This window comes from Pleurodeles waltl, chromosome 3_1, assembly GCF_031143425.1.
Source record: "Pleurodeles waltl isolate 20211129_DDA chromosome 3_1, aPleWal1.hap1.20221129, whole genome shotgun sequence".
NCBI lineage: Eukaryota > Metazoa > Chordata > Amphibia > Caudata > Salamandridae > Pleurodeles > Pleurodeles waltl.
In genome coordinates, this window is record NC_090440.1 from 528,223,813 (window position 1) to 528,251,579 (window position 27,767).

Consider the following 27,767-nt stretch of genomic DNA (forward strand, 5'->3'; position numbering starts at 1 on the left):
ACCACAGTGCCTGCAGCGGGCAGGATGCCACGTACGGACAGCAGGAGTGGTGCAGGGAGTGGTGGCGTGCCACCGCGTCCCTTTCAGATACTTACCTAGCAAAGGACGGCCCACCAGTATAATTCCCTGCATTTTGATCTTTTCCTAGGGGCATAGTGTCTAGGAAGCTTCTCTGGTGTCTCCATTACCAGAATCGATCTTCTGCCCAGAATCCTGTAGTGAGGACTTATGGGATAAAGCGCCCCAATCCATTATAGCGCCATCCTTCCTATTGTCATTTCCTAGGGTCTGAGGTATAAAAGGAACTTGGAATTATTTTTCCTTGTGTCACAATGCTTCAACAGTCCTGTCGTTAGCCTCTTGGCTCCCAACTTGTTTCCAGTTATTCCTTGTTCACGTTTGGTATTCTTATTCATAGTATTCCTGCGTGCTTCTCGGCCTGCTTTTTGTTGCTGGCCTGTTTCCTGTATTCTTTGCCTGCTCCTAGAGACTGTTGTCCACTCAAGCACTACTCTTCCATCATTGGAGGTTTTTTGCCCACTGGGTTTTTTCCTCTGTCAAGGGCTTTTTGTGGCAGGCACTATCTAATTTGGTGCTGTTTAGTGCCGGTGGCTTCGTGGGTGCTAGAAGGGGGTCACCCTTACCTCTGGCCGACCAGCACAGTAGAGACCTGAATCTCCCAACCCAGCTGCCACCAAGTAATTTTAGCTAGGCATCAATCTTCAGAGCGCAATAGTTTGCCACACCCAGAATTTGATCTTGGACCTGGAGAGATGGTATAAGCCCAGGCCATAACACCTATTGATCAAACTCAAACCTTGTTTCGGATGGTCCAAAAACGGACTCAAAAATTGCATCAGTTAGGTGTGACAATATTGCTCAACTGCAATCACTAGTTACTAAGGCCTCCTATTCCATTAGTTTCACTGTCAGCTTCATGCTTTTCTGGAGACTCAAGCAAGCTGAAGGAGTTCATTGACTCCCTGACAGTTTTCTTTGCTTTACATCTAGCACAATTAAGTCAGGATAGAGCCATCATTGGATACCTCATTAGTGCCCTTTCCAGACCAGCCTTAGGTTGGGCATCCCTTCTAGTAGCTTCAGAAGATCAATGTCTTTCCAACTATTCAACTTTCTTGACCGCATTGAGAGGATGCTTTAAAGACTGGGTTTGGAGGTTTTGGCAGAGAAGGTCCTCTGCAAAATCCAACAAGGGAATCAAGATGTCTTGGCTTACATTACCCGGTTCCATCAGTTGGCAGCAAAGACCACATGGTTTGAACAAACACTTGTCACACTGTTTCTCAGCGTTCTTAAAGAAGAAATTAAAATCAAGCTTATCCACTCAGCCCGTGCAGAAACTATTTCCTCTTTACTGGATCAGCCCCTAGCAATTGAACATTGGCTTTGAGAACGCAGGTCTGAAAGAAGGGCCCAGGCCTCCTCATTTGGAAGTACTTGGTTACCATTTTGTAAAGTGGAATCCTCTCCCGAAGGATCACTCACTCCTACTGGAGGAAAGCCAGTGCAGATTTGTGTTGCTTGTGGGGCACCATCCGAGACGGAAAAAGAACACCACTGTAAATATGGACTTTGCATGAATTGTGGATCCACAGAACATTTAATTCAAGCCTGTTCTCTTCGCGACCAAAAGCCTTCAGGAAACTCCAAATCCCATCCCTTGTGAAAGGGGAAAGGACGGGATTGTCTGAAATCCCTTTCTTCTGAGCTTCTGAAGAGTCTCTTTACATCTTACTAGTCCTACTAGAAACCATATTAAGTGCTATATGACAGTAGCACTAGATATTCATTTTGGCTGTCACATGCCTATGTCATAGCTGTTCAGAAAGGATGGTGAAACTGGAGGTGCTCAGGGGAAACGTGCATAGCTAGCTAATAGCAACAGAGACTTGTCCCTGTGATTGCAATGTTGTGTGTGTTTTTGTTTGGGTTTTTAAAAGAACATAAATTAACATGTTAAATGTTAAGGGTGTTATAAGAGGCTGTTGCAACTGCTTTCAAATGTGCCTTCTTCAAAGTGTGGTGTACTTGACATTGCTGACTTGGCAGTCACCTTCGTACCTCAGAGCTATGGCAGCGCTGATGGTGCGGTTTAATAATGGAAACCATTTTTAATCCTGGTGTATCCAACATTATACTATTCCTAATTGGGACTGGCTCTGTTCTGAGGAAGATCTCAATCAGCATCAGTCTGCTAAGGTTTGAAACATAACTACTTTGTCTAGAATAACTTAATAGAGAATAAAAAAGCGTTTTTTTTTTTTTTATCAGTTGATAAGAAAACAAAAATATCCACATGGTTCCCCTTGGTCACCCTATGGTTGTTATAAATAGGGTCCTTAAGAAATTGCATTGTTATTGAATATAATTCCTGTATGGCAATGTTTTGATTGTTGCCAACATTTTGCTACAATACAGTGTGGTTTGTTGGTAGACTGATGGTGAAAGATTCATCACAAAACATGTTTGCAAGCAAAATTTCATAGTCCGGTTAATTGATTTTAACATATTGATTGAAATATTTCCTACAAATTTACATTGAGATTGTGGTAAATGTTATACCTGGTTTGGACAGTGTTGAGTAACTCAGTACAACATTTAACAAATACATAGAATACAAAATTCTATATGGTTTTTCTACTCATCTGTGATACCTCAAGTATTTTTCCAGTTATTTCTGGTGGGCTACCTCTTTAGGTCTGGCGTTAGCCAAGATCTATTTCTTTTACTAAAATTTATATATATGTAATCTGTCTTTATATAGAGGCTTTAAGCTACTTCTCTTGATCCATTGGTCTGTATCATTTACATGAGTCCTCATGCCCACTACATCATGCAGTGTAGAGCACCACATCAACCCACTTCTGCTATTAGTTTATTTCACTCAGAGTGAATCTGAATTGACAGCATTCTGTCCTTGCACATGAACATATCCACCTAAAAGATTGACCACTTAATTGCCAGGGACATCGGGCGATTTTAAGTCATTCAGAAGAAAAGGCAATGAAGGGCAAAGAAACTCATCAGTTTGTGAAAGCTTCACTATACTTTTGAGGTCGAGCCTCGACGGCTCTTGCACTGATGCTTAGCAACCTTTTGTATATGCTTTGTGGGCTTTTAACTCCGCCCACTTTTTTTGTGTGTCTATGCTAATGACCCTTAAAAATCAATCCTTGCTTGCTGATGGGCACTCTTTCCTCTTTGTCCATCCTTTTCCTTTTCGTTTGCTCCTGTGCTGCACTTACTATATAAATACGCTGGTCACCATTTCATGGACTACATTTATCTTTCCTCTGTAGTACTGGAGAAGAGTGCTTGTGGTTTACCAAGCTCGGCTGTAAACAGCTGTAAATTTTGTTATCTGGTCACATTTGCTGTGCATTCAAAGGCTGAGATTGTGCTCACTGTTTTTAGTGCACCGGCCTCCAAATTCACAACAAGCCTAGACCCAAAGGTATTGGAGCACATAATATGATCCCAGTTATCTTTCTTTCATTTAGGTCATTTTCTCACATTTATAGGTTTTTTGAGATGATGCTGAGCCTCAAAACTGGCTGCCTGTGTTAATTTACAGTGCTTGATGCTTTCAAAGCAGTTGAGCCACCTGGCCTGTAGCCTGTCATGGTACATGTCACTGCAAGCTCCATCGGTACTAGTGCAGCTCCGGCTCTGAACGCAGTGTAGGGGAGGACGAAAGGTTGAGTGACATTCTTCTTGTTCTTGACATGTAAGCAGATCACACAAGTTAGTGAATATGCACCAGAATGCAGCAATGACTCACTCTGCTGAGGGGGATATTATGTCTGTGTAACCCAATCTTATCTCCCCGCAGCTTCGCTCACACTCCATCAAACAAACGGTCCAGGCGACTTGTGCTCAAATTCCCCACGTCTCCATTTGATCTAATTGTGAGATCCTGATCAATTCACTTGCTAGCTCCAATATCTGAAAAAACAGGCATACCAACAGGCAAATAATTCAAGATTAACTCTGAGCCAGACACATCATTAACATGCATTCATTCACCAATCCATCCATCTTGGTTGAGTTTTGTCAAAGGAGGTGAATGAAAGAGGCATTGGGAGTTTACACAATTAGTTGAATGGGCGCCTGGGAAGCCCTGAGATTTGAACCTAGGCTTGATATTTTTATCTAGATTGGTACTCTTGGAAACTGTAAAAGTTACACTTATGTTCAAGGTGTGTATGGCTTGCTAGCTATCTGAGCAGCTGCATAGTAAAGGCACAATGCATATAAGGAGCTTGCATGAGTGATGTGGCGTTACTGTGACTGTCTGACTGCCAAAGTGGTCATTTGGCAGCTGGTACATACTGCCAAAGCACATAGAGAGATTTTGGTTGCTGTGATTTTTGACCTGTGCTAAAATGTGTGGCACTGGAAGGCAGTGCTTGTATGCACACCAGCGCTGGCTGATAGGTGTGTGGTCTTGGTCTACGTTCTGATTGGATCCCAATATTTAATGCTCATCCCAGTAGAGGCCTGCCACTCTCTCACGCCCCCATCCATTAGAAGCAGAAAGGAGGGCATTTTTGAAAACTAAATTGTGAGTGTCCGGATTATTAACTGGATATTGTACTGGATGGCTAAATACTTACAAGGTCCCGAAGGCAAGACCTATTGACTGAAAATTCTTGTTACTTCTGCAACAGTTATATTCCTGGCTTCTTCTCCGCCTCGTCGTTCCGATGATGCCATAAGCTGAGGCCTGAGTCACACTGTTGTGACGTGGAACACCTGGTCCGTTTTCACTTCGGGGTTGTATGTTAACTTCTGCGGCAATTAATCACTAGTACTAGTAGTCATTAATCTGAGAGTGACACTTATTAAGTGTGTACCACCTGGCATGCTGTAGCCCATTCTTAAAGAATTTCATTTAGGCCTATTAGCCTTTCAGCTTCCCTTTCTCAGCCCCTTCGTGGAGGTCAGCTGGAAAGGTTTGCACTTCAGTGAGCTTGCTGCATGATCTTGTTTATTTAAGAATGAAGTGTCTGTCTTGTGTTTGTTGAGCCTCTGCTCTGTGTCCTGTGGCCAGCATGTCCCTAGAGCTGTGAATTTTCAGAACTGCAGTTGTCAACAGTGAGAAAGGGTGTTACTTGGCCCTTCCTCTCCCTGGTGCTAGTTCTCTCATTGCACTGACTGCCTGGGAGAGGTTTACCAGAGCAGAGGCATTAGGTCTTGCCTACTAAACAGCACATGCTTTCTTTTGCGGGACACATTGTTGGATCCAGCCCATTACGTATAGTGGTTGGCTTCATTACCACTTACACTTGCTTGATCCTTATTCATTAGTTTGTCTAGGTTTTCTTTCCCCTTCTTGTTTGTCCCTCCCCTGAAGCATGGACACAATACTTGTGTCCTTCCAGTGCTCACTTTTTAGACCCTACTTTTTTCTTCTTGCAAAGCTCTCCACTAGAGTGCGCGTGTTTTCCAGCTGTTGCACTCCTGTGTTCTCTCTCATTTGAGTGCTGCTCCCCCAACCCCTTCTTGTTATTTTCTCACCTGTGTGCTTCTCCCTGCTAGCTCCACATTGTTCTTTTTTTGACCGTTCGGTCCCACTCCCTTGTGTTCCTGTTTGTTTTCTCTCTCCTTATCCTTCCCCTATTTTGCGCCCCTGTGTAGCTTCTGGCCCTCCATCTGCACCTTCACGTTGCTTTCAGTCCCCCATTTCACTTCTGCCCAGCCCCTCTGGCTCCCCCCCATCCACCATATTGTTTCTGATCCCTCCCTGTGTTGCTTTCCCCCACCTGCTGTAAAATCTTGTATCTGTAACTGAAAAGAAACAAAAGTAGCTGTGTTTATGTTTTTAGTCACATACATATGTTGTACATGTCCCTACAAAATGATGCAGCTGCTTTTTGAAAGCTTTTCTTTTTGTTATTTCGCCATGCTCCACGACCTAGGGGTTATTGTTGCAGCATTGCTAAAAGCATTGGCAATAGGTCCCAAAAGAGAGACCTATGGGCTTTGCCAATGCTTGTTTTTACTAAGCTGCCCTTGTAAGCAGCAGTAGTTCGCAAAGCAGTGAAAGTTTGTCTTTAAAACAAAACCTGAAGCAAACACTTGGTGCCTCCCAGTGCAGGAAGCAGTAGGTGGCAAGTTGTAAACAAGAAGGTGTAAATATAAATTAAGGCAAGGAAACCTCACTTGCTTACATTATATGATGTTCAAGCAAAAAGGTGTGTACAGAGGCCTCACTGCGTGTGATAGTTTTGTGTTTTCGTTAACATTTAGAAGGGAGTTGTGGATTAGAAAATACTCCACCGATTAAGGTTATACTTGACTCCTTCCTTTCACTGCATGTGTGATCTTGGGCACTCAGCCTGGTAAAATCTAGGTGTGGAGGTACAGCGTTATTACTGTCTTGAAAAGCACCCTTCCTCCATATATCTGGTTAATCCTCCTGCTACCTATTGGCATGTGAAGGTTTCTCGTTGATTAATTTCCCTATTATCCTGCTGGAGCTTTGCTTTCGCTCTTAAAATAAATAGGTAGCTTTTGTTGTCCTGTTGGACTTTCATGTATTTTGATAAAATGTTTGCTGCAGGAGATGAGGAATCGAAGTGGGTGAAGTTGCTGTCTCACTGGGACCCTGCTAGGCGCCTCCTGCACCGAGTAGGCATCATCGTTCCTGTATCGAAGCCCGGTGGCCAGATATACACATCAAGATCAGCGCAGCCTGTCCAGGCCACCATGACTTTCCCCCACAGGGGCGGAGGCAGCACCCACCATGAGTCTGGCTGCTTCTAGAGACTGCTAATTGCCTAGTGGCAGTTTAAGATCCACCGCTTCTTCCCAGTGACCCTGCTCAGACTGAGTGTTGAGCCCTACAGTGGCCCCCTCCATCCTTTTCCACATTACAGTGAGCATGAGATTTTCCAGCTCCCAGCTCAGGCTCTTAGCTCCTGCTGGCTCCCTTGCAAGCCACAACATGCCCCCCCTTGATTAGAGGGGGGTGCGGAGTGCGCAGCAGTGAAAGGAGACTTCTCCCCCCCCCCCCAATGCCCCTCATGCCCCTCTGCTCCCCTCTTCTCCCTCCATCGGGCACTGATTGGGGAGCAGCTAGTGCCATCAGAGACTAGAATGGTAAGCGGCGGCAATCCCATGCCTGCAAGAGGCCTGTTGCCATCTCCCCATATGCCAACAGGTACTGCCTTGATGAGTGCACGGCCTCTTTGAGACCTTAGCTCAACCACTTGATTATGCCCGGTAGGTCTCCACGTTCAAATGTCTCCTCTGGTAATACACGGGCCTCTCACCTGCCGGTGGAAGGACCACCTCTTTGCCTCTGCTGTCCCACATGCAGCAGCCCAAACCAACAGCCCACCAACTGCTTCTCTCAGAGGCAGTAGCACGTCCAAATCTCCAGTCAACTCTAGTCAACGTTTTGAACAGTGTCCCTCTCCACAACAGAGATGGATTCTGTGTTAAAAGATTTAAGCCATTGTGGCCACCCTCTCCTCTGTGGACAGCAAAATAACCTATTTTACCCCTGCATTAATGGCTAGAGGTGACCACCTTTTACACATTTCTAGATAAACTTGATTGTTGAGTAGAACAGCTGGACACGCAGTACGCTGCTCTACCGGACATGGACATTGATTTCCTTATCTATAAGGTCATTCATTATGTGTTGTAGGGGATGCCTTATTTTGCCAGCATATAGCAGTTTTTATTGTCTGATCTCTGCTCTCCAGCCCACCTAGACAAGCTTTCAGGCTGCCTAGAGCCACAGGCCAGAGTGCGTAAATTGCAGGGGAGGTCACATGCTCACGTACTTTTTTCATCCCGTATTGATTTCCTCCTTTTGCAGAACCCACATATTCCCTTTGTTACCAACTGTGTCATCCAGGAGGCAGTGGTTACGGATCATGGCATCTTTTGCTTAGATCTGGACCTGGGTCACGTTCCAGAACCGCCCTCCTCTCCCTCCCCCACACATGTGCTGGTGGATGCAGGCCTTTGCGTGCCTTACATAAGTGCAAGGAATCTCCCTGTATCCACTTCTAATTACAGGACAACAAGAGCTTGATTGCCTCCCCCATGATGCGCTGGGGGGCACTGAAGGTCGTCTTGAGGAATGTCCCGATGCAAGATTCCGCAACATCCAAACTCCAGTCTTGAGCCGCCCTCCAGGAGGCTGACGGAGGTGACTGATCTCTCTCTCTCTCTCTCTCTCTCTCTCCAGTATAGTGCATCCCCCATGGACGTTCATTTATAGGGTGTTTGAACTCCCCAAGACACAGTTGGACGCATTATTTGCGGCTACGGCAGAAAAACCCTTAGTGAAACTAAGTTGGTGTAGATACTGCCAGGGTGAACATTCTGGAAGTCTCAGCTGGTGAGCCCTGATATTTTGGAGACAACCAGAACTCTCTTGACATACTCCATGGATATAGTGGGGAGGTTTGCAGAGTTATATTCCACGCTTTCCCGCTCACCTCTACGCAGACCCAGATTGATGACTTTCTGTGACCTCTCCACCTTGCCTCTCTAGCGGATGAGGTTAGAGCACTGTTGGAGGGAGATAACACAGAGGATGAGGTTGCGGTGGCAGTATCACCACTTCCACGTGCAAATCTCATGGGGAAGATGGGTTCGCCAGAGAGTTTTATAAGATGGGCAGATCGTTTCTGGTTCCGCTTCTGACCCGAGCCTATAAAGAGATTGCTGCAGAGGGTTAATTGAGGCTGACTGCTAACACCGCTGCCATTACCGTCGTCCCCAAGGAAGGCAAAAATCCATTATCATGCCCGAGCTGCCACCCAATCTCTTAAATCAATGTGGATCTGAAGATACTTTCCAAGATCTAATCCACCTGCCTCTGGAAAGTCATTGCGCATCTGATCACTCCTCACAGGTTGGCTTTTTTCTGGGGTGTACCTCCCAGGATCACCTTGGAAACATCTCCTGTGGCATGTCATAGACGACATGGAGGAGAGGCTGGTGCTCTCCCTTGATACCAAAAAGGTGTTTGACCGGGTAGAGTAGTCTTATGTCTTCAGAATTAGGCATGAATGGCTTTGGAGATGATTTTATCTCTAAGGTTTGGCTCTTTTACAACATCCCTATGGCGGAAATCAGCTGCAGGGGCTACCTGTCTGGCATCTTCCGGACCCCCCGAGGCACGCGACTAGGTTGCCCACTCTCCCTGCTGTTGTTTCACCTGGTGATGGAGCCCCTGTCTACTTCCATATTCCTCATGGCAGAGGTGAGCGGAATATCCATTGGATTCACAGAGGTGAAAGCACTCCTCTACTCAGATGGCTTTCTCCTCTTCCGTTCCCAGACATATTTCTTGCTGTCCACAGCCATATCCATTATAGGCCACTTCTACTGTCTCTCGGGTTACACCATTAACTGGACAAAGAGCAGGGCTTTGCTGTTATCAAGGTGGACTACCACGGCCTACGTTACCTATTCATTCGAGTGATCAGTGTCCTTAAGAGGATAGTGGAGGACAACCTCCTACCCCTCCACGAGCGGTCCAAGCAAAATCTCCTCAAATGGCAACATCTAAGCCCCTCCCTCTGGGTCGCAGTGCAAACCGTAGCAATGTCAATAGCACCTAGATACAATTACATCAGTGATACTCAAAGTACAGGCAGGGGAGGTCGCATGCGGTCATCCTGACCTTTTACATGCAGCCCCCCTGGTCAACAGCAGCAACGGACTGCTTTTTTACACGACTTAGCGCTAACATTAAAAAAAAAATGTTAACTAAACAAGCTAGCGTTTATTCATAGGTTAATTGAAGTTAAGAAAAAGAAGGATGTAACTAGGTTGTACTGCACCACTTAGCTTTAGGAGCCCTTTTATTTTAAAAGAAATGTTACAGCAAAAGCGTAAAAATATGATAGTCTGTTCAGAATTCAAAAAGTGCATTTCATTAACATTCAGAACTAACTCACCTTAGTAAATCCGATTATATTAGTGCATTGAGAAGTTTTTTTTTTTTTAAGTGTTTTTTAAACATGAATTTGGAAACATTAATTCTTCCTCATTAGCCCCCCCCTACACCCCGAGCACAATGTCAATAGTAAACTAAGGGGCAAGTCACTTAATATGTGACACTTAGGTTGGCTTTCTTTCCTATTGTAGATGAATAGAATTATAATTGATTAAATCAAACCTAGAAACTTTAGTAAAGCTCGCACCCTGAAGTCCTGTATTTAGTGTCCTCCTGTATGTGATAACGGAGGGAAAGTATAATAAAACAATTGCCTGGGATCACACAATCTGGTAAAGTGGGGGAGCTGGGATCAATCACATGTTTTCTGGTTTCACATTGTGCAATTCAGCCACTAGATGTATATGCTGTGCTTCCCCTAAATCCACCTTACCTCCAATACACACCAAACCACCCCAACCACGACCACCACACTGTTGGCATCAATGTGGCCCTCTGTCACATCGCAGACCAAAATCTTGGCCCCTGGGAAAATCTTTGTGAGTACCCATGAATTAAATCTCCGGTATTCTACTCCTGAGAGTTCACTGTGCTCTTCTTTTGGAAATAGAAGCAGACATCCGGTCACATTTGGAGGGGCTGGAGCCCTAGACTGAGGGCCACCTGACTGTGGGCTGACACGCTGGCTAGCGGCCTCCATATACCGCACATCTCCTCTTAGACAGTGGCGTTCCAAGTCTCCCAGGTAGCTCCCCACTGTGCGCCCACCCCCTTCCTTTAGTGAGTACACCAGCCTGGATTTGTATCAAACAGCACCTCACTGCGTACACATCCACATCCTCTCTGTGCTTCCTGTCCCCGCCCTACCACCCTTGGCAAGGCAGCGCTGTTCTTGCAGCCACAGCATGGATTGTGGCCCACAAAATGCTGGGCATTGACCCCCTTCTTCATAAAATGTTTCCGGTGTGGCATAACGCTGACCTTTGCATTGACAAACAGCCGTTTTACTTGAAATGCGAGAGGTGTGCAACACATTGAACATCTCCTTGGCTAGGGCACTCTTAAACCGTTTTCTGCGCTAAGAGGTGAGTGATTACCGGAAGTATCACCAGCCATCCCAGTGCCTCTGGTCATTTTTGCCCCCTCTCCTGGTAGAACTCCCAATCTCACCTACTATCGCCCGACGCCCGGGACATCTTGTTTGGGGTCAAGGGCAACAAGTTTTTATGTTTACTTTGTCCTTGGGACAAGTAGGCCCAACCCTCTGCAGCACAAACCCTTTGGTTGCCTGTTTACAGAGAGTGGAACTCTCTGCAGTTGAGGTAATGTGTTTCCAATAGTTAATGCTGTTCGAACTTGTATTTATGGTTCATTATTTGAAAGCCTTCATTATTAGGGTGAGTGCTGTAAATAAATGTTTTAAGGTCACACTTCACTACTGACGTTGGTTCCAGTACAAAAAAAAAAATGTGTATACACATGTTTGAAAAGTTTAGGCTATGAGGCTAAGTATAATGCTCCCAGAATGCTCTCTTATTAGATGCAAATGAAGTGTCATTTAGTAAAATGTTTTGATGCATGCTAGTATTTCCCAAAAATATTTCTAATGGAAAATCAGTGTAACCATTTTCAACACGATTATGGGAAGCATGAAAATAAACAAACACTGACAAAGCCAACTGATCTGATATATTTTTATAAGTCTTTTAGTTTCATCAATGCGTGTCTTGTTTTGACATGGCTTTTGTAACACTTTATTGTTGTGGGAGCTACCAGGCCCTCAACATTGTAACAAACACTGGCAAAAAAAAAAAAAAACGTTTTTGAACTCTAAAAGCACATGTTGCCACCAGTGGCATAACAAAGGCCCCGCAGCCGCCCTCCAGGGGGCCCCTTCAGCACAGCACCTGCCTTGAGTGAGTCTGGATAGGGGGCTCCTCCATGTTCTTTGCAAAGGGGCACCCTCCAGTTTCGTTACGTCACTGATTGCCACTGTAGTTCCTGACACTGAACAAAACTACTTTGTGTGCCAATATGCTCCTTGTGGAAGAGCAGAATGCAATCACTCACAGTAAAGCCCGCCAAAAGAGAGAGAAATAGAAGTTTAATAAAAACAAAATGTCTTTGTTAACACCAGACCTAATTAGGGACCAAGACCCACATGTAGGTAGCTTTTTGCATGTCGCAAACAGCGACTTTCGCTGTGTGCGACGTGCAAAAAGCACATTGCGATGCACAAACCCAGTTTTGCGATTCGGTAACCTGGTTACCGAATCGCAAAACGGGTGTGCGACTCGGAATTAGGAAGGGGTGTTCCCTTCCTAATTGCGACTTGCAGTGCAATGTAGGATTGTTCTGCGAACGCGGGCGCAAACCAATCGCAGTTTGCACCCATTTCAAATGGGTGCTAACACTTTCGCAAAAGGGAAGGGGTCCCCATGGGACCCCTTCCCCATTGTGAATGTCACTGTAAACATTTTTTCAGAGCAGGCAGTGGTCCTATGGACCACTGCCTGCTCTGAAAAAATGAAACGAAAACGTTTCTTTTTTCGTTTTTGTAATGCATCTCGTTTTCCTTTAAGGAAAACGGGCTGCATTACAAAAAAAAAAAAAAATGCTTTATTGAAAAGCAGTCACAGACATGGTGGTCTGATGTCTCCAGCAGGCCACCATCCCTGTGAGGGCCGCCATTCGCAAGGGGGTCGCAAATTGCGACCCACCTCATGATTATTCATGAGGTGGGCATTTGCAAAGCCCTTGCGAATGTAGGATGGTGTCAGGGACACCATCCTACATTCGGATTTGCGACTCGCAAATTGCGACTCGCTCTGACTCACAATTTGCGGGTCGCAAATCTGAACCTACCTACATGTGGCCCCAGATTCTTAAAGAAAGTCACAAAAGTGCACCCATGGTATATGTCGTACCCCATAAAATATTTGTGAACTGTATTTTAGCATGGGTAAATACGCATGTGTAGATTTGCTCATGTGAAAATCAATTGAACATTTGCAAGTTCATTTTCCCTCCAGCCACTTTCTTCCCAACCCTGGAAGAAGTTCTAATTCTGCCATTGTCAGGAGTAAATGTCCAACCTTTCTTATTATGGGAAAATATTAGAGAGAAGCTGGTGAAAATCTTTAAAACATGCAGGTTAGTAGGTCTGCAGACTCAAAGGCATTCCAGCCCTGGAACTATTGCTTACTGCTTCCTCCAGCCCCAGTATGCAGATCTGCAGAAAGGTGGCAACATAAGGAAATTGCTACAGTAGGGATTGAAACTGCAAGTATTCAAGCCCTACTATGGTAGTAGCCCTGGCATAATCAGAGAGGTTATTATCAGAGCTCTTATATAATGAGATTGCTGCCGTAATTTGGCGCCACACTACATGGCACCAAAGGGACAAGTAGATCATTTTACAGGACAAGTAGATTTGAGAAGCAACCTGTCCCCTGGACAAGTAGATATTTTAATAAATTCCACACCCCTGGGACTGATATCTGGCTTATATGGAGTGCTTATCAGCGATGCCCACTTAAAACCTGCCCTGACCTTCACCAAGTGGCAGACTGTCCTGGGTAGAGATTACGTCCCAAAAGGTTGAGCAGAACTGCTCCACTCCCGTGAGAGAGTACTCGGGAATCTTGTTTCAAAGTCCACTACTTCAAGATGTTGCACGAGTGTTACTGGTCCCCGAAGAAACTACACCAGGCGATTTTGTTCCCCCGCAGCAAATGCTGGAGGTGCTGAAAAGAGTAGTGTGACCTTCTGCACATACTGTGGAATTGCTGGCTGGATCTCTACTGGGCATCAGTATGAGCGCACTTATGAAGGTTCTAGGCCCAGTTTGTTCAGCTCTCTGCCCATTAGGTCCTCCTCTATGATGTAACCGAATTCCCTGAAATGGATGTCCTGAGCCACCGAAGGCTGGCTACGGCACTGGCAGTGGTGAAGATATGTGTCCTCTGCCATTGATACCAGCCAATGTGCCCCATTTCCACAGAATGGAATGTAGAACTCCATCGGGTAGATCTGCACAAAAGATTTATATATAAGTTGAAGGACAAAGTGGAATCTAAATGAGGTGTCTTCCTAGAGGTATTTGATGTCCTGGAATAGTGTAGTGAAATGTGTGTTTTGACCAATGGCTTAGTGTTGCACCACTTTGCACCTGGATTAGCTGTCCAGTGTTTACCAGTTACAGACTACATTTTGTATTTAGTTTAGCCTTGGATTAATTCTGCCTATTGACGTTATCGTAGCATTAGACACTGCCATGTTAAAGGCTGCCTGTAATTTTCCACATTGTAAACTGTGCATTCTGTCTTGTTTTCGTGCTTTTTCTCACCAAAGGCTTTGGTTGATAAGGATGTACTCAGACGGCAGGGAACGGCCTTGTTTTGACTTGACATCTTGGGATTGTGGCCAAACCCCAACATGTTGTTTTCAAAGCATACCTAAACTAGCCAGCATGTTTGAATACTTCTTGCGAGGGGGTTTTCCAGAAAGCTCTTTTAGTTTTTTAAGACATAAAAAGACCCAGTGCGACAGTGAGGGTTGGAGTGGCCTCAATCAGGATTCATACATCCAGTGCCTGATATAGAGTTCCCGTGAGGGCGGAGAGCTCTCTTTCTCTCAAACGGGGTCATCGGCTTGCTGGCATGAGAAAGATGAAGCACCTGACAGGCCCTGCGGTGATGCATTTTTAATTCATTATTTGCTTTACATTATAATATAGATACATATATTTACTGTGTATATTGCAGTGGAGACTCATTTTGGTATGTTTTCATTTTATTGTTGTGACTATTTTCAAACATGTGCTTTCAACATGCTAATCTCCTTTTAGGAACCTCACATAGTGAAATAATAAATGTCTTCTTTGGATTAAGAAGTGCATTCCAGAGATTTTTGACAGCTTGTCATTAGTGAAAAACAAAACAAATAGGCTCAAACTTCCGCTCCTCCCTCACCCCCCCCCCCCCCCGCAGAAAAAAGAGACATTGCTTGATTGTCTGGCACGAGTTTTCACTTATTCCATGGTCATTATTACATGACTGCGAGTTACCAGTTGTGATGGCATACAGGTTCTATTGTGCCTTTGTGTTTGGTCACATCATGATCAATAACATAGTGTACAATGTATGCTTGGTATGTCTGTTTACCATGCTTCTTCTCCCCTACTAGGTTCCACACCCGTGCCTATTTCCAACTCCCCCATCCTTCCCATGTAGCCTCCCCTGTTATTTTGCTGATTCAGTTCATACCCGCCACTGTTTACCACAATTGTCTTTGCTCGGACCACCCTTGTCCTGTAATACATAGGATCGAACCCTCGTGGACCAATTTCTACTGTCATGGGGCCCTACCTTCCGATCCTATGTTCGAATCAGAATTCCTTTCGGGTTTTGTTGCTTTCCTGGGCGTGAGTGTTCATCTCACAAGAGCATTAAATAGTGGTCTTACCATGAGAAAAGGCATCTTTTCTCTTTACCAGGCCACCACCTTTTGCCTGGTATTTGATGTTGTTTCAAAGTTGTTGGTGCCAGGGCCCTGCTAACCATGTTCCCTGGGCTAGATCTCTTTTCCAAAACTGTTGGGATGCAGTAGCATGATTGGAAACCCCTTTAGGTGCCCCTATAAGTCCCTAGTAAATGGTAATAAAGTACCCATGGCATGAGGTACTAAGGATAAGCCCCTGAGGGCAGCAGCACAGATTATGCCACCCTCAGGGACCATGCATCCAAGTGCACCCAGCACTGCCATTGCAGGCTGAGTGTCCTGGTGCAATCTTAAAATATATAAAACTGACATGGCATACGGCCTGTGTGCCCTGTCCACTACAGACTGCATTAAATATAGTTAAGTCTTCCCTCTGGCAGGCCTTCCAGCCCTAAGGCAGGGTGCACTGTAACCTCATGTGGTGTCATAGATGCATGAGCAATATGCCCCTACTGTATCCCTATCAAACCTGGGACATGGTAAGTGAACAGTGTAGCCATTTTACATGCATGTGCTGGAGACAGGTCAGAACAAGTTTCACAGCTACATGATGACCACTCTGCACCCTGGGTTGTTTGGTATCAAACAACTCAGAATGATAAATCCAAACTGGTACCAGTATTGGATTTATTGCAAAATGTACCCAGGGGCCACCTTAGAGGTGTCCCCTGCAAAAGCTAACTACCCTGGCATGGTTGCTGGCCTGTCACAACCAGTCTGCCACCACCACACAAGATTCTGGAAACCTGGGGTGAGAGCCTGTGCTCTCCTGGTCCAGAGAACAAAGCCCTTCCTGGGCAGAGGTGTTGCACTTCCTCCCCTAGGATTGTGCACAGCCCTGCCTAAGAGCTTCAAAGGACTTAACGCCCTTGAAAGCTGTCCCACAGTCCTGCTGCTAGCAGCAGATGGCCGCCCCTGTTGCAAACCCATACTTTTGGCAGAAGCTATAGTGGAAAAATGCACAAAGGTCAGGATGAGTGGCCAGCCTCAGCTTGCACCACCCCTATAGGGGTAATGAAGTGACTTCTGCCCCCAAGATGTGGTCATATAGTGGGTGTAGCCACCCTAAGGTAGATTACCTATTGTTCACTACTAGGTATTCCCCTAAATGCCCACTAAATGCAGCATTTAGTGGGCACCCCTAGACCTGCAGAACAGATTCCAAGGACTCGAGAAGACCAGCAACAAAGAAGACCCAAGGCTCGAGAACTGCATTCCTGCTGCACAATGAGAAAGGCGCCAAACCCTTCCTGCTCCACCCAGGACTCGACAATCGCCGCTGAGGGGTTGCTTGGACATCGGATGGACTCTGCAAGTCCCCAGAGGACCTCCACTCTTCTGAAAATCACCAAAGATCTCCCTCCAGGGTAAGGGTATCACTCTTCTGCAACAAAGATCTAAAGACTAGTGAAGCCCAAATAACTTACCTGCTGCTGACCTAGGAACTGGGCGCTGCAGCCGGACCAAATTTCACCCAATGGACCTGGAGAACAAACCCTGCAAATGTGCCAGGTTTGCTGGCACTGCGCCCTCTAGTGGCTAAACCGTGCAGTAGCCTGTGGTACTGATCCCTCAACGCTGGACACCAAGAAGAAAAGTCCACACTGGGCTTCAAAAGGACTCGGAGGAAGCCCCAGTCGAGGGACTTCAAAAACCACCAGAACCACCCACCAGTGTGGACGTGCTGACCTGCAAGCGACCCTCAAAGTGATCTTCCTCCTGCTTCCATGGGCACTTTGCTTACAGCTCCCAGCTCATCTATCTACTTCGTACTCTGCCACCCTGGGCTCTGCATCGGAGAACCAGCTGTTCTCTAAGGGTCCTCCACCCTTTGCAACCTCTACACTCCAAGGGGACCCATCGGGCTTACCTTGAAGTCCACCTGTGCATTGCTTTTTCAAGTGGTCTCCTGCAGAGGTCCTACACCAGCTCCAGGGACTTTTCAGCAGCTTCCAGCCCAAACCAGGAACCACCTGAACTCCACCAGCTGGCCCACAAGACTTCTTGATGACCTCGACCTAAAAGCAAAAGGAGGCATTGGTAAACACATTTCTTGATTTTATAATGCTTTTTTAAAAGTTTTCTCCCATTGATTCCTATGGTGCATAATTACGTACAGAAACGAGACCTTTTTTAAACTGTGAGAAATCATAACTTAAAAAGTACTTACTCGATTTTGATGATCTTGGTCTTAAATTTTTTAAAATAAAAATCTGACGAGTTATTCCTTTGAGTATGTCTTCATTTATTGGTACTGTGTGTACAACAAATGCTTTGCACTTCTCCGAGATTGGCCTAACTGCTCGACCAAGCTACCATACAAATTAGAGCATTAGGAGGTCTAGTTTTTACCTCCTGTAAACCAACGTGTGGTTGCCTAGACTCTTTGCACAGAGTACCTGGTTTTGCACACTACATAGAGAGTCAGCCTCCTACACTTACTCTACTGTTATTATGTTGTACTGTCTCTGAAAATATAAATAAAGGTCAAAAGGGCCTGTTCGACACTACAGTCAGCTGATCTGGGGATGTAGTGTATCTGCTCCATTTATTCTCCATGCACTGTTCTGTGAAGCACCATCCGTTCAGCGTTTCTGGCTTTTCAGCCCTTATCATTTTCTACCATCGCCCAGATTCAGAATCTTTATTGCAGAACAATCAGCTGGCACAGAGGGCCCAAATATTGGTGAAAGGCCCCCACCCCTAAACAAGTGAGGACGTAGTAGAGCTGTTATTTATTTTGCAAAGGAAGATTTTTCATTGCAAGCTATTAAATGACCCTTTAGATTCTTTGCCACAGTCTCTGACGGATGGCATTATTAGGTCCCTGGGGAAAAACGTGCACAGGGCTTGACATTTTCTGTGGAGCATTGCCCCTTACACTGAAACGCTGGCACCAATGCGGGGTACTCATAGAATATCACCACATAGCTGCCAATGTTTCAGACTGCTGTGTGTGACAGTTTCATAATTTCAGTGTAATTATGAGTGACATTTCAACAACTGAGTGACACTTTCTCGGGAGCTAAATCAAGCAAAGAAGATGAGGGAAAAGTATAAATAAATCCACTAGGTTGTGGTAAGTGAACCGAAACGTGTACATCTTAGACATTTTTAGTGTGAATATGCACTGGGGCTTTCACAATGGCACTGCACTGAATCCATTGTGGCTGTGGAGCATAGTACCGTCTTTTGCTTAGGCATGACTTTTTCTGGGATAAGGGCTTGTTTTGTCATTTTTAGGTCTCTTTGGCCAAGATCCTTTGCTTTTATGTCTGGCGTTAACCAAGGCCTTTTGATTTTACTAAAACTATATGTTTATACTCACTAAGAGGGGCTTTGAGGCACTTCTCTTCTTCCGTTATGTTTTTTTTCATTCACATTTTTTCTGCCTATTGCAGCACACAACATGGGGCAGTGGGTCAGCCCTCTTCAGCCTTTGACTAAATTCAGGGTGAGTGATGGCATTCTGCCCTTTCCCAAGGACAGCATACACACGCCGAGTATATCCCTTCTATGCATGGAATTATTACTGTAGCAATGTATCCTTTATGAGACCAAATATTTTTTTTGTTGTTATAATGTCAATAATATATTTTTTACTTTGCAAACAACCTTGACAAAGCCAGTGCCAATGTCTGGCAGCGGCTGCCAGCTAATGCCTGGCAGATTGGCTGTGCCAGTGCATTTTTGTTTGGCATGTATTATGGTAATTGTAGGCAACTGCTTTACTGTGACACCACAAGAGTGTCACGTTATGCAAAATGTTCACAAAAGTTGCCTTTTTGTTAGGGGAAAAAGAGTGCGCCATAAGCAAAGTATCATTTTGCTGGGGCTCTGATAATTCTGGGGGCCATGTAATTCTACTGGTGGAATGGGTACATTCTATGTTTACCGGCTATTGAGTCATCATACATAGTGAATGAAGAAATCGTGCTTTTTAATTTGCTTTTTTGAAGGTGCAGGAATATGCCAACAAAATCTTTCACTCTGTCCTGAATTCTCTCCTCCATGTTTTTTGCAAGCTTTTCTTTGAAAGGTTGTGTAGCTTCTGTGCATTGAAAAGCATAGGCAGATTGCTCACACATGAGATTTATACCACTAATGCTGTGGGTTTCCAAGAAAGACAAAACTGTGCGCTGATCGATGCAGTCCCTCACCTGCAAATATGCACTCCAGTTAATCAACATTTGAGCGGAGTTAAAGCCTCTATTTCAGTAGTGCTTCCTAAAGTTCATTTTTTTAATTTTTTTATCACAAGTTCTGTCTATAGCTGCACTGTCAAGCCAGATCTAAATAGCGGTACATATTCGGTCGTAGCATTTTTTATAATTCGTGTTTGTTAAGTAGACGTGGCGACCTTTGCCCAGGAAGACCACGATTATTACAAACGTAACTAAATCAAAGGTTGTTGTTCTTGTTAAGTAAATACGGCTTCGGACAAGATAAAAGGCCAGATAGGACTGGGCATAAATGTGTCCACAAGAAGAATAAGATTGATTTTACACCACTGACCACACTGTTCACACCCAGCAGGCCTTGCTGTTTTGTGAATTTTCTGTTTGAGATTTAGTTCTGTTCCTGGACAATAATAGCTTTGTACCAAGAACAGGAATACCCTCATTTGGATACTACCACGGCCAACTGTAATTAGCACAGGCTGAATAACCATCATATTCCATTAGCGGTCCTTATAATGCACATGTAGCCTGGCTGGCTAGTTCCATAACCAAACGGAACTGCCACAGAACACGGTTATACTGTCAAAAACCCCACCATCAGCCGATCGAAGCCAAAGAGGACATGCAGCAAGGGCATGAAGAGGTCTGCCACGTAATTACCATCCTGATAGACTTTGATATAGTCTATCCTTACAGCCCCAACATTATCCCTCTCTGTAATCAAGGCTAGACTGTCCTAGTGACAGTCACAGGTATTGCCCATACGGTGATCCATTGCTTATGCTTTGTATTTTGTTGCCTGATTGCTCTGTCTTTTGGTTTTGCCCTCATTGTGCTCGGTCTGTGGTATTTTACATTCTGTTTTGCCTTTCTGTGCTCACTTTGCCTGATTGTTTTATTTTCTCTGTTTGTTTCCCCCGACACCCACTCAATTACTGCTATTTTTCTCCTGCCGAGCCCGCCCACCTCCTCTTAGCGACCCTCTCAGGATCTACTTAATAGAGGTCAAAGTGCAACCACGCCAAAGGTATGCCAAAGGCAAACCAGTCTGTGCCCAGCCGCGCCCAGCGGCAGGAACCCAGAATCTCCTGCCACCGGCAGATACACCAGCATCAAGCTTATAGCCCTGGACTCCAGACCCTGCAACTACTTCTGCTGCGGCACTGACCTTTTGCATGCCACCACCGCCTCTTCTGCCACACCTGAGCACCTACACATGCAAGCGTCAACACCAAGTCTATCATGTTCACACCTGGACAGCTCCACTGCCTCCTGCTCAATGCCCGATCACTCTGCAGACACACCACTGAGATCCGTGACATTATCACCTCCCTCATCGCAACATCGTCTTCCTCACCAAGACCTGGCTCAACCCTGCATCAGCACCCGACATCGCTACGTTCAATAGCTACAGGATAGCACACCGCTGCCACATCATTAAACACGGAGGTGGGATCGCCATCATCCACATAGAATCCGTCCACTGCTCCGACGACACCACCCCTATCAGGGAACACCTCAACTTCCTAATCCGATTAGATGGGGAAAACCTCCTTCAAAGGCATCTACAGGACCACGCCCTGGATACTGCTATGCCATTGCCTAATTCATCACCACTGAACACTACTTCTTCCTCTGAGACCTCAACTTTCATTGTGACGGCCCAGCACAGCCAACCTTCTCAAGAGCATGAGCAACATCAGCCTTAACCAGCTTCTCACTGACCCCACACACAGCGCAGGGCACACACTGGACCCTATCTTCACAGCCAGCAACAGAGTCAGGTACAGCCATGCCATTGAGCTCACATCACAGCTGGAACAAAGCATCCAAAAGACAGTGGACCAATGCCCTTGTCACCTCACACATTGACACTTCTACCAACCTTGAATGTCACCACCTGAATCTCTGACTGCACCGACTGTCTCTCCCCTCCTCAAAGCCCCCAAACTCAATAGACCCACCAAACATGGTAGCTTGTACACCTCGTAAATGAGAACCACATTACGTAAATGCAAACAACTGGAAAGGAAATGGTGCACCAGCAAGGAGCCCACTAACTGGACCACCTTCAAGACATCGCTCAACCAGTAGCACCGACTTCTGAAAGAGAAGAGAAGGAACGCCTTAGCGGACTCCATCGAAGCCAGCTCCAAACACCGCAACTAACTCTTCAGCATTGTCAAGAAGTTCTCAAACCCCTTAGGGACTGAAAACATTATCACCCCTTCTCAAGAACTCTGTGACACCTTGCTGGACTTCTTCCATGACAAGATCTCCATCATATATAAAAACTTTGAGCCCCTGCCTCCGACATCCTCAGTCTCCTCCCTTTCTCAGTTGATACCTCTGACCACCAGATCACCGCTTCGGCCCCGCTCGCCATGCAGATCATCACTGACATCATGCATTCTGTCCACTCAGGAGCACCCACGGACCCCTGTTTGCACCAAATGTTCAACTTTGGCAATAAGACCATCAGGAACAATCTCACAGCCATATTTAACACATCCATCACATCAGTCACCTTCCCCGACCAGTGAAAACGCACTGAATTCAAACCCCTCCTCAAGAAACAGTCTGCCGACCCCCTTGTCCCTCCCTCCCCCCACGAGCTAAAAAACTACTGGCCCATCTCCCTGCTCCCTTTCCTGCCAAAGCCCTTCTAAAGGGCACCAACTTGCGAAATACCTTGAATAATGATCTCCTGGAGGCATCCCAGTCCGGATTCCACATGAACCACAGCACCAAAACCGCCCTGCTAGCAGCCATTGATTACATCAGAACTCTCCTAGACCAGAGAGAAGCGGCTGCCGTGATCCTCCTTGACCTTTCAGTGGCCTTTGACACTGTGTCCCACTGCACATTGATCCCGAGGCTCTATCAGATCTGAATTCGAGGACGCCCTCAGATGGATTGCATCTTTACTCACAGGAAGAACAGAGAGAATCCGTCTTCCACCATTCACCTCCGAGCCCAAAAATATAATCTGCGGTGTCCCTCAAGGCTCATCCCTCAGCCCTACTCTGTTCAAGGTCTGGATGATCCCCCGGCCAACATGTTCAGAAACCACAGACTGAATAGTATCTCCTACACTGACGACACCCAGCTCATCCTATCTCTATCCGAAGACCCTTCCACTACGGGGACCAACTTCCAACTATGCATGACACAGGTCAGTGGCCTCAAGCTCAACACGGACAAGACTGAAGTACTGATCTTGGGAACAACACCTCCCCGTGGAACAACTCCTAGTGTCCTGCTGAACTGGCACCCTCTTCCACCCCCACGTATCACGCCCGGAACCTTGGCATCATCTTGGACATCAAACTCACCATGAAGAATCAGATCAACGCAGTCTCCTCCACTTGCTTCCTCATGCTGTGCATGCTCCTAAAGATCTTAAAGTTACTCCCAGTCTCCACCAAATGCACCATCACTCGAGCCCTCATCACGGGCCACCAGGACTATGGCAGCACACTGTACGTTGGAATTACAACACATCTCCTGAAGAAACTGTAGAATATTCAGAACTCGGTGTCCAGAGTCATCCTTGACCTCCCCAGACAGACCCACATCACCCGTCACCTGAAGAAACTCCAATGGCACCGTCCACAAAAGATGCCAATTCAAGATCCTGACTCACTGCTACAAAGCCCTGCATAAGCAAGGACCAGCATACATCAACCACTGCCTTGAGATTCCACCAACCCTCCAGATGACTGCGATCATCCTCCCTCGTTCACACCCACTGTATCCGCTAAAGCAACAGTGGAGAATGCTCCTTCTACCTTGCCGCAAAGGCCTGGAATGGCCTCCCCTTCCTTCTCTTCAGGAGTTCAGAAGGGGTTTCAAGGCCTGGTTATTCAAGTGAGCCACCGAAGCAGCTTGGTTCTCAGCACCTGGATACCCTCAGTGGTGATTAGCTGCGCTTTATAAATCTTGATTGATTGTCTTTAATGTACATTACATAGGGGATCTCTGTCCTTTCTCCATCCTCTGTCTATCCTTCTTCTCTCCAGACTCGTGATGCTTAGAACGTACAGATCAGTTACTTTGAAAAATGACTGTAAGGGACCTGCAAAGTAAATTATAGCCGCTAGCTAATTATCATTTGTGTACACCAATCTCCCACTTATCTTTTCTGCCAGACATTCCCAAGTACTGAGAAACAAGACATGATCAGAACACCACTCATGACACTAAAGCGCATTAACACAACATCAAAGCAAATAAAACATTTCCCACCAAGCACACCCCTATGGTTTAGCATGCTGCCTAATGTATAATACGCTGCAGGGCTGCACACCGTGTTATAGAATTGTATATAAACTCAACTATTATAAAATGCTGTATATCTGGAGGAATTTGGGTTTATGAAAATGGCATATTCCTCCTTCTTTACATTAGACTTGCTTTATAGAGGAGGCCTAAAGTCATGAAGTGATGTCACTTTTTAACCAAAGTATGCCAATGACATTGGGGGAAGTGTTCAAAGTTAATATAAAGGTAGCTCATTGCTGTTCCCAGCTTGTGAAAAATAGTGTTTTAAACTACATTTTGGACACAATTGGGTCTTGGTAAGTTACTGGGATTTAAAAATGTGTTGTCCTAATGATTGAGCTCTTGAAAAAATATCAGATTTTTGTATGACAGTTGGAAGCAAGTGATTTAAAAACAATCTTTACCTCAAAAATACTATTACTTAGTTTAGTTCTCATTTGAAGTCTGAAATCCCATATTTTTAAGAAATAAAAGATAAAGGGACTCAGTCAGTTTTTAACCCTACATAACGGAAACATTTATGATTTAACAGGCGTAAATCTAATTGTCTTTTAGGCATCACTTGTGCTCGCTTTCATCGCTCAGTTTTAGGAAGACCTGGAACGTTTGAGCATCAAGTTTTGAGAAATGTTCCTTTTCGAGCGCTTTCGGAAACTCCATCGTATTTTGCTTCCAAAGATGGTGCTGGCAAGGATGGGTCTGGAGATGGAAATAAGGTAGGTTTTTACAGAGCTCAAGACATAGTTAATTTTCTTTCCTTTCCCTGTACGTAATGTTTTTTAAACTCTGAATTGACATGCATGATGTAATTTAATCTTCCACACAATTGATTATCATAATAAACTAAGTGTATGCAGTGCTAACATGCCAGACTTGCAGTAGGCAAGTAGAAAGTTCTGCCTGGCTGAGCTCCTTTTCCCATTGTGACTGCATTGAGGCGACTGCCTCACTAACTCCCTCTTCTGCCGAAACTCTTAAGATGTACAGAACAGTTTGAGGTCAGCATCAAATACTAAATATATAAAACTTGCACATTTATTTTATTTTCTACTCTTATCAATGCTTATCATGACATTTGAAGGGTGCGTTTGGAATAGACTTTCTGGCCATATCTGTCTGATGGAGACTTCTAGCTGCAGATTCCTTATCTTAGAATTATCCTCAGGCGTCAGACTGAGTCCAGAAATCTTTAATGACTAGTTCCCCCTACTCGGGGTGCTGGTCATGGAAGGCTGGTAGGTGGCATCGTTTGGCTCCATGTAGTGTCATTGGCATCATCTGTGCCAGAAGGTTCACGTGTGGTGCCTATATAGGTGCAATACCAGTGCATTAATGTCAGTTCTTTTCTTTCCGTATCAGTCAGCTCAGATCTGGAGAGAACTACCTCCAGTCAATTTTTGGCTGACCTTTTTTCAACTTTTTAGCAAAGTCTTTTTTGAGAATTTTCCCCTGGTGTGGTAGGATGTCTACTAGAAAGGCCAGATTCATGCCATGCGCTGCCTGTCATCGACAGATGTTGGTGACGGACCAGCATCTTGTTTGCCTCTGACACCTGGAGCACGACACAAAGTCCTGGGCTGACTGCCGCGCCAAGCACCTCAAGGCCATGAGGGAGCTGTCCCTCAAGTTCATTGCAGAGCAAAATGTGATGCTGAGACAGTCTCTATCCCAGTTGAGAGTTAGGTACTGGGATCAGTCGCAGAGCCCAAGATCTTCATCGCACTCTCAGCCATCTGGGCGTTCAAATAAGTCCCACAAGAAAAAGAAGAATGAGTAGACAAAGAGGTCTTTGACTTTGCCTCATCCGTTGCGGTCCTCAGAAGAGACGAGGGAGCGTCTTCATTCGAGGCCTGACTCCAAAGTTGAACCTGCGCCTTGGCCGTCTCCGCGCCTCCCTGAGTTTCTGGGAGCAAGGGCAAGCCCCACCCAACTGAGTTCTATGAGGCCATGTACCTCATTTGGGCAGCCTAACCTCGCTGATGCGCCTTCAGGTCCTTGGGGTTCTGGAGAGGCCCCTACTGGTTCCCTGCTAGTGGGTCCGCCCTCAGCGCCAGTTGGGTCCCTTGGATCCACAGATGTATCCGGCAAGTGCTTGTCATACCACCTTGACCTTCCCCAACGCTGCGATCCCCATTCTCATCCCAGACTCCGACACTTAGCCGGAGGGACATCTTCTGATGCAGACTTTGGTGTTGCCTGGAGGCATGCTCTCCAGATCGGAGCCTGAGCCCTATTACTCCAGGCTAGGACTCTGGGATGGTTAGAAGACATCTCTGGATCCTGAAGAATACCAACCCCTAGATCCTAATGTGTGAGTACTTGGCAGAGGCCAGTGGATTGGACACCTCCCCAAATACTGGCATGTTGTCTTTCCATACCGTGTCTACAGAGGAGGGAGCGTAACTTTCTATGATGGTGAGAAAGGCGGCTGAGGTCCTGGACCTTAGGTTGCCCTCAATGGCAGTCAAGACCAACGTCTTGACAGATGTGCTTCAGTCAGAAGTGACCGCCTCCAAACTGTTTTTTTTTTTATTAACCCCTTACAGATGTCCTGCTTGAGACCTGGTCCAAGCTCAGCACAGGGGTTCCTGTGAATAGGACAATTGCCCACCACCATCCCCCTGCTCCAGGGTAACCCATCAAAGCCTCAGCCTCCCATTTAAAACCTGGCGCATTTCCTTCCGCTTCATCTGACAGGGAATCCAAGAGGCTGTACATCTTGGGGCAAGAAATTTTTTCCTTCCACCAGCCTTGTACAGTGGTCTGTGAACACTGTTTGCCTTTTGGGCCGTTACTCCTGTGCTCTTTCTGATTCAGTTGCTCAGGTGCTGCCCATGGTTCCAGAGGAGGCCCAGGCCATACTTTGCCACCTGTTGCTGACGGGAGAGATGGAGCTAAGTTCATGATCAAATTGGATGCCACAGACTCGCTGAACAGACCGGTTTCACCGGCGGTGGCCTTACGGCACCACACCTGGCTGAGAACTACTGCCTTTTCAGGGGATGTCCAAGCCATGCTCATAGACATGCCTTTTTATGGCTCCTGTCTCCTAAAAAGACAAGGCGGAGTCAGTGATGTAGCACTTCAGGGACAGCAGAGCTACTGCCAGGTCCTTGGGCCTTTGCATGGCCCCTTTCCAACCCCATTCCACCTTTTGTGCCCACAGAAGGGACTTTCAGCCATGTCTTTACCCACATGGCCACCACGTCATGCAGACTTTCCAGCCTCTGTATGGCTGAGGTCGCAGGTACCCACAGACCCTGTGGGTCAGGCAGCCAGAGGTCAGGCCACTCCATACCTCCCACACCCCTACATCCCCAGCATCTGCAGCCTCCAAAATCCTTTTGTTTGCCCTCTTACCATCCTGAGCACCCAGTGGGTGAGGCAGGAAATCTCATTACCTGACCCACTAGAGGTCTATTTTATCAGACCAATGGGTTCTTCATATTGTCTGAAGGGGCTATTCTCTCCCCTTCTCGACTACCCCTTCATCCATGCCACCCACTTGCGACAAGCTGATGGAGGACCATCTCACTTTACTCCGACAAAGTGACAACTCCCTTTGCCAATCGAGCCATAGGAAGAGTGTCAACACCAAAAGCACCAGAAGCAGCCCGTGGTTGTTATTCCTGCTACTCTCTGGTGCCCAAGGAGGATGGAGGCCTTTGTCTATCCTATACCTGTGCCATCTCAATTTTTTCCTCAAGAAGGAGAAGTTAAAAATGCTTACACTCCCTCAAGTCCTGTCTGCCCTGGGAGACTGGATAGTGGGATTGGACTTGCAGGACGCATAGGTCCACATCCCCGTCCTTCTTTCCCACAGATGTTACCTGCGGTTCACAGTAGGCCAC

General features: G+C 46.0%; 1 protein-coding gene across 1 annotated transcript in view; it reads left to right on the top strand.

The window, feature by feature from the left end:
- The window catches only part of CLPX (caseinolytic mitochondrial matrix peptidase chaperone subunit X), a 360,248-nt gene that overhangs the window by 24,829 nt on the left and 307,652 nt on the right, over positions 1–27,767 (top strand). Inside the window, exon 2 of the mRNA XM_069222819.1 lies at positions 24,472–24,632. Within this exon, the coding sequence (XP_069078920.1) occupies positions 24,472–24,632 (161 nt within the window). The remainder of the gene's footprint in view (positions 1–24,471; positions 24,633–27,767) is intronic.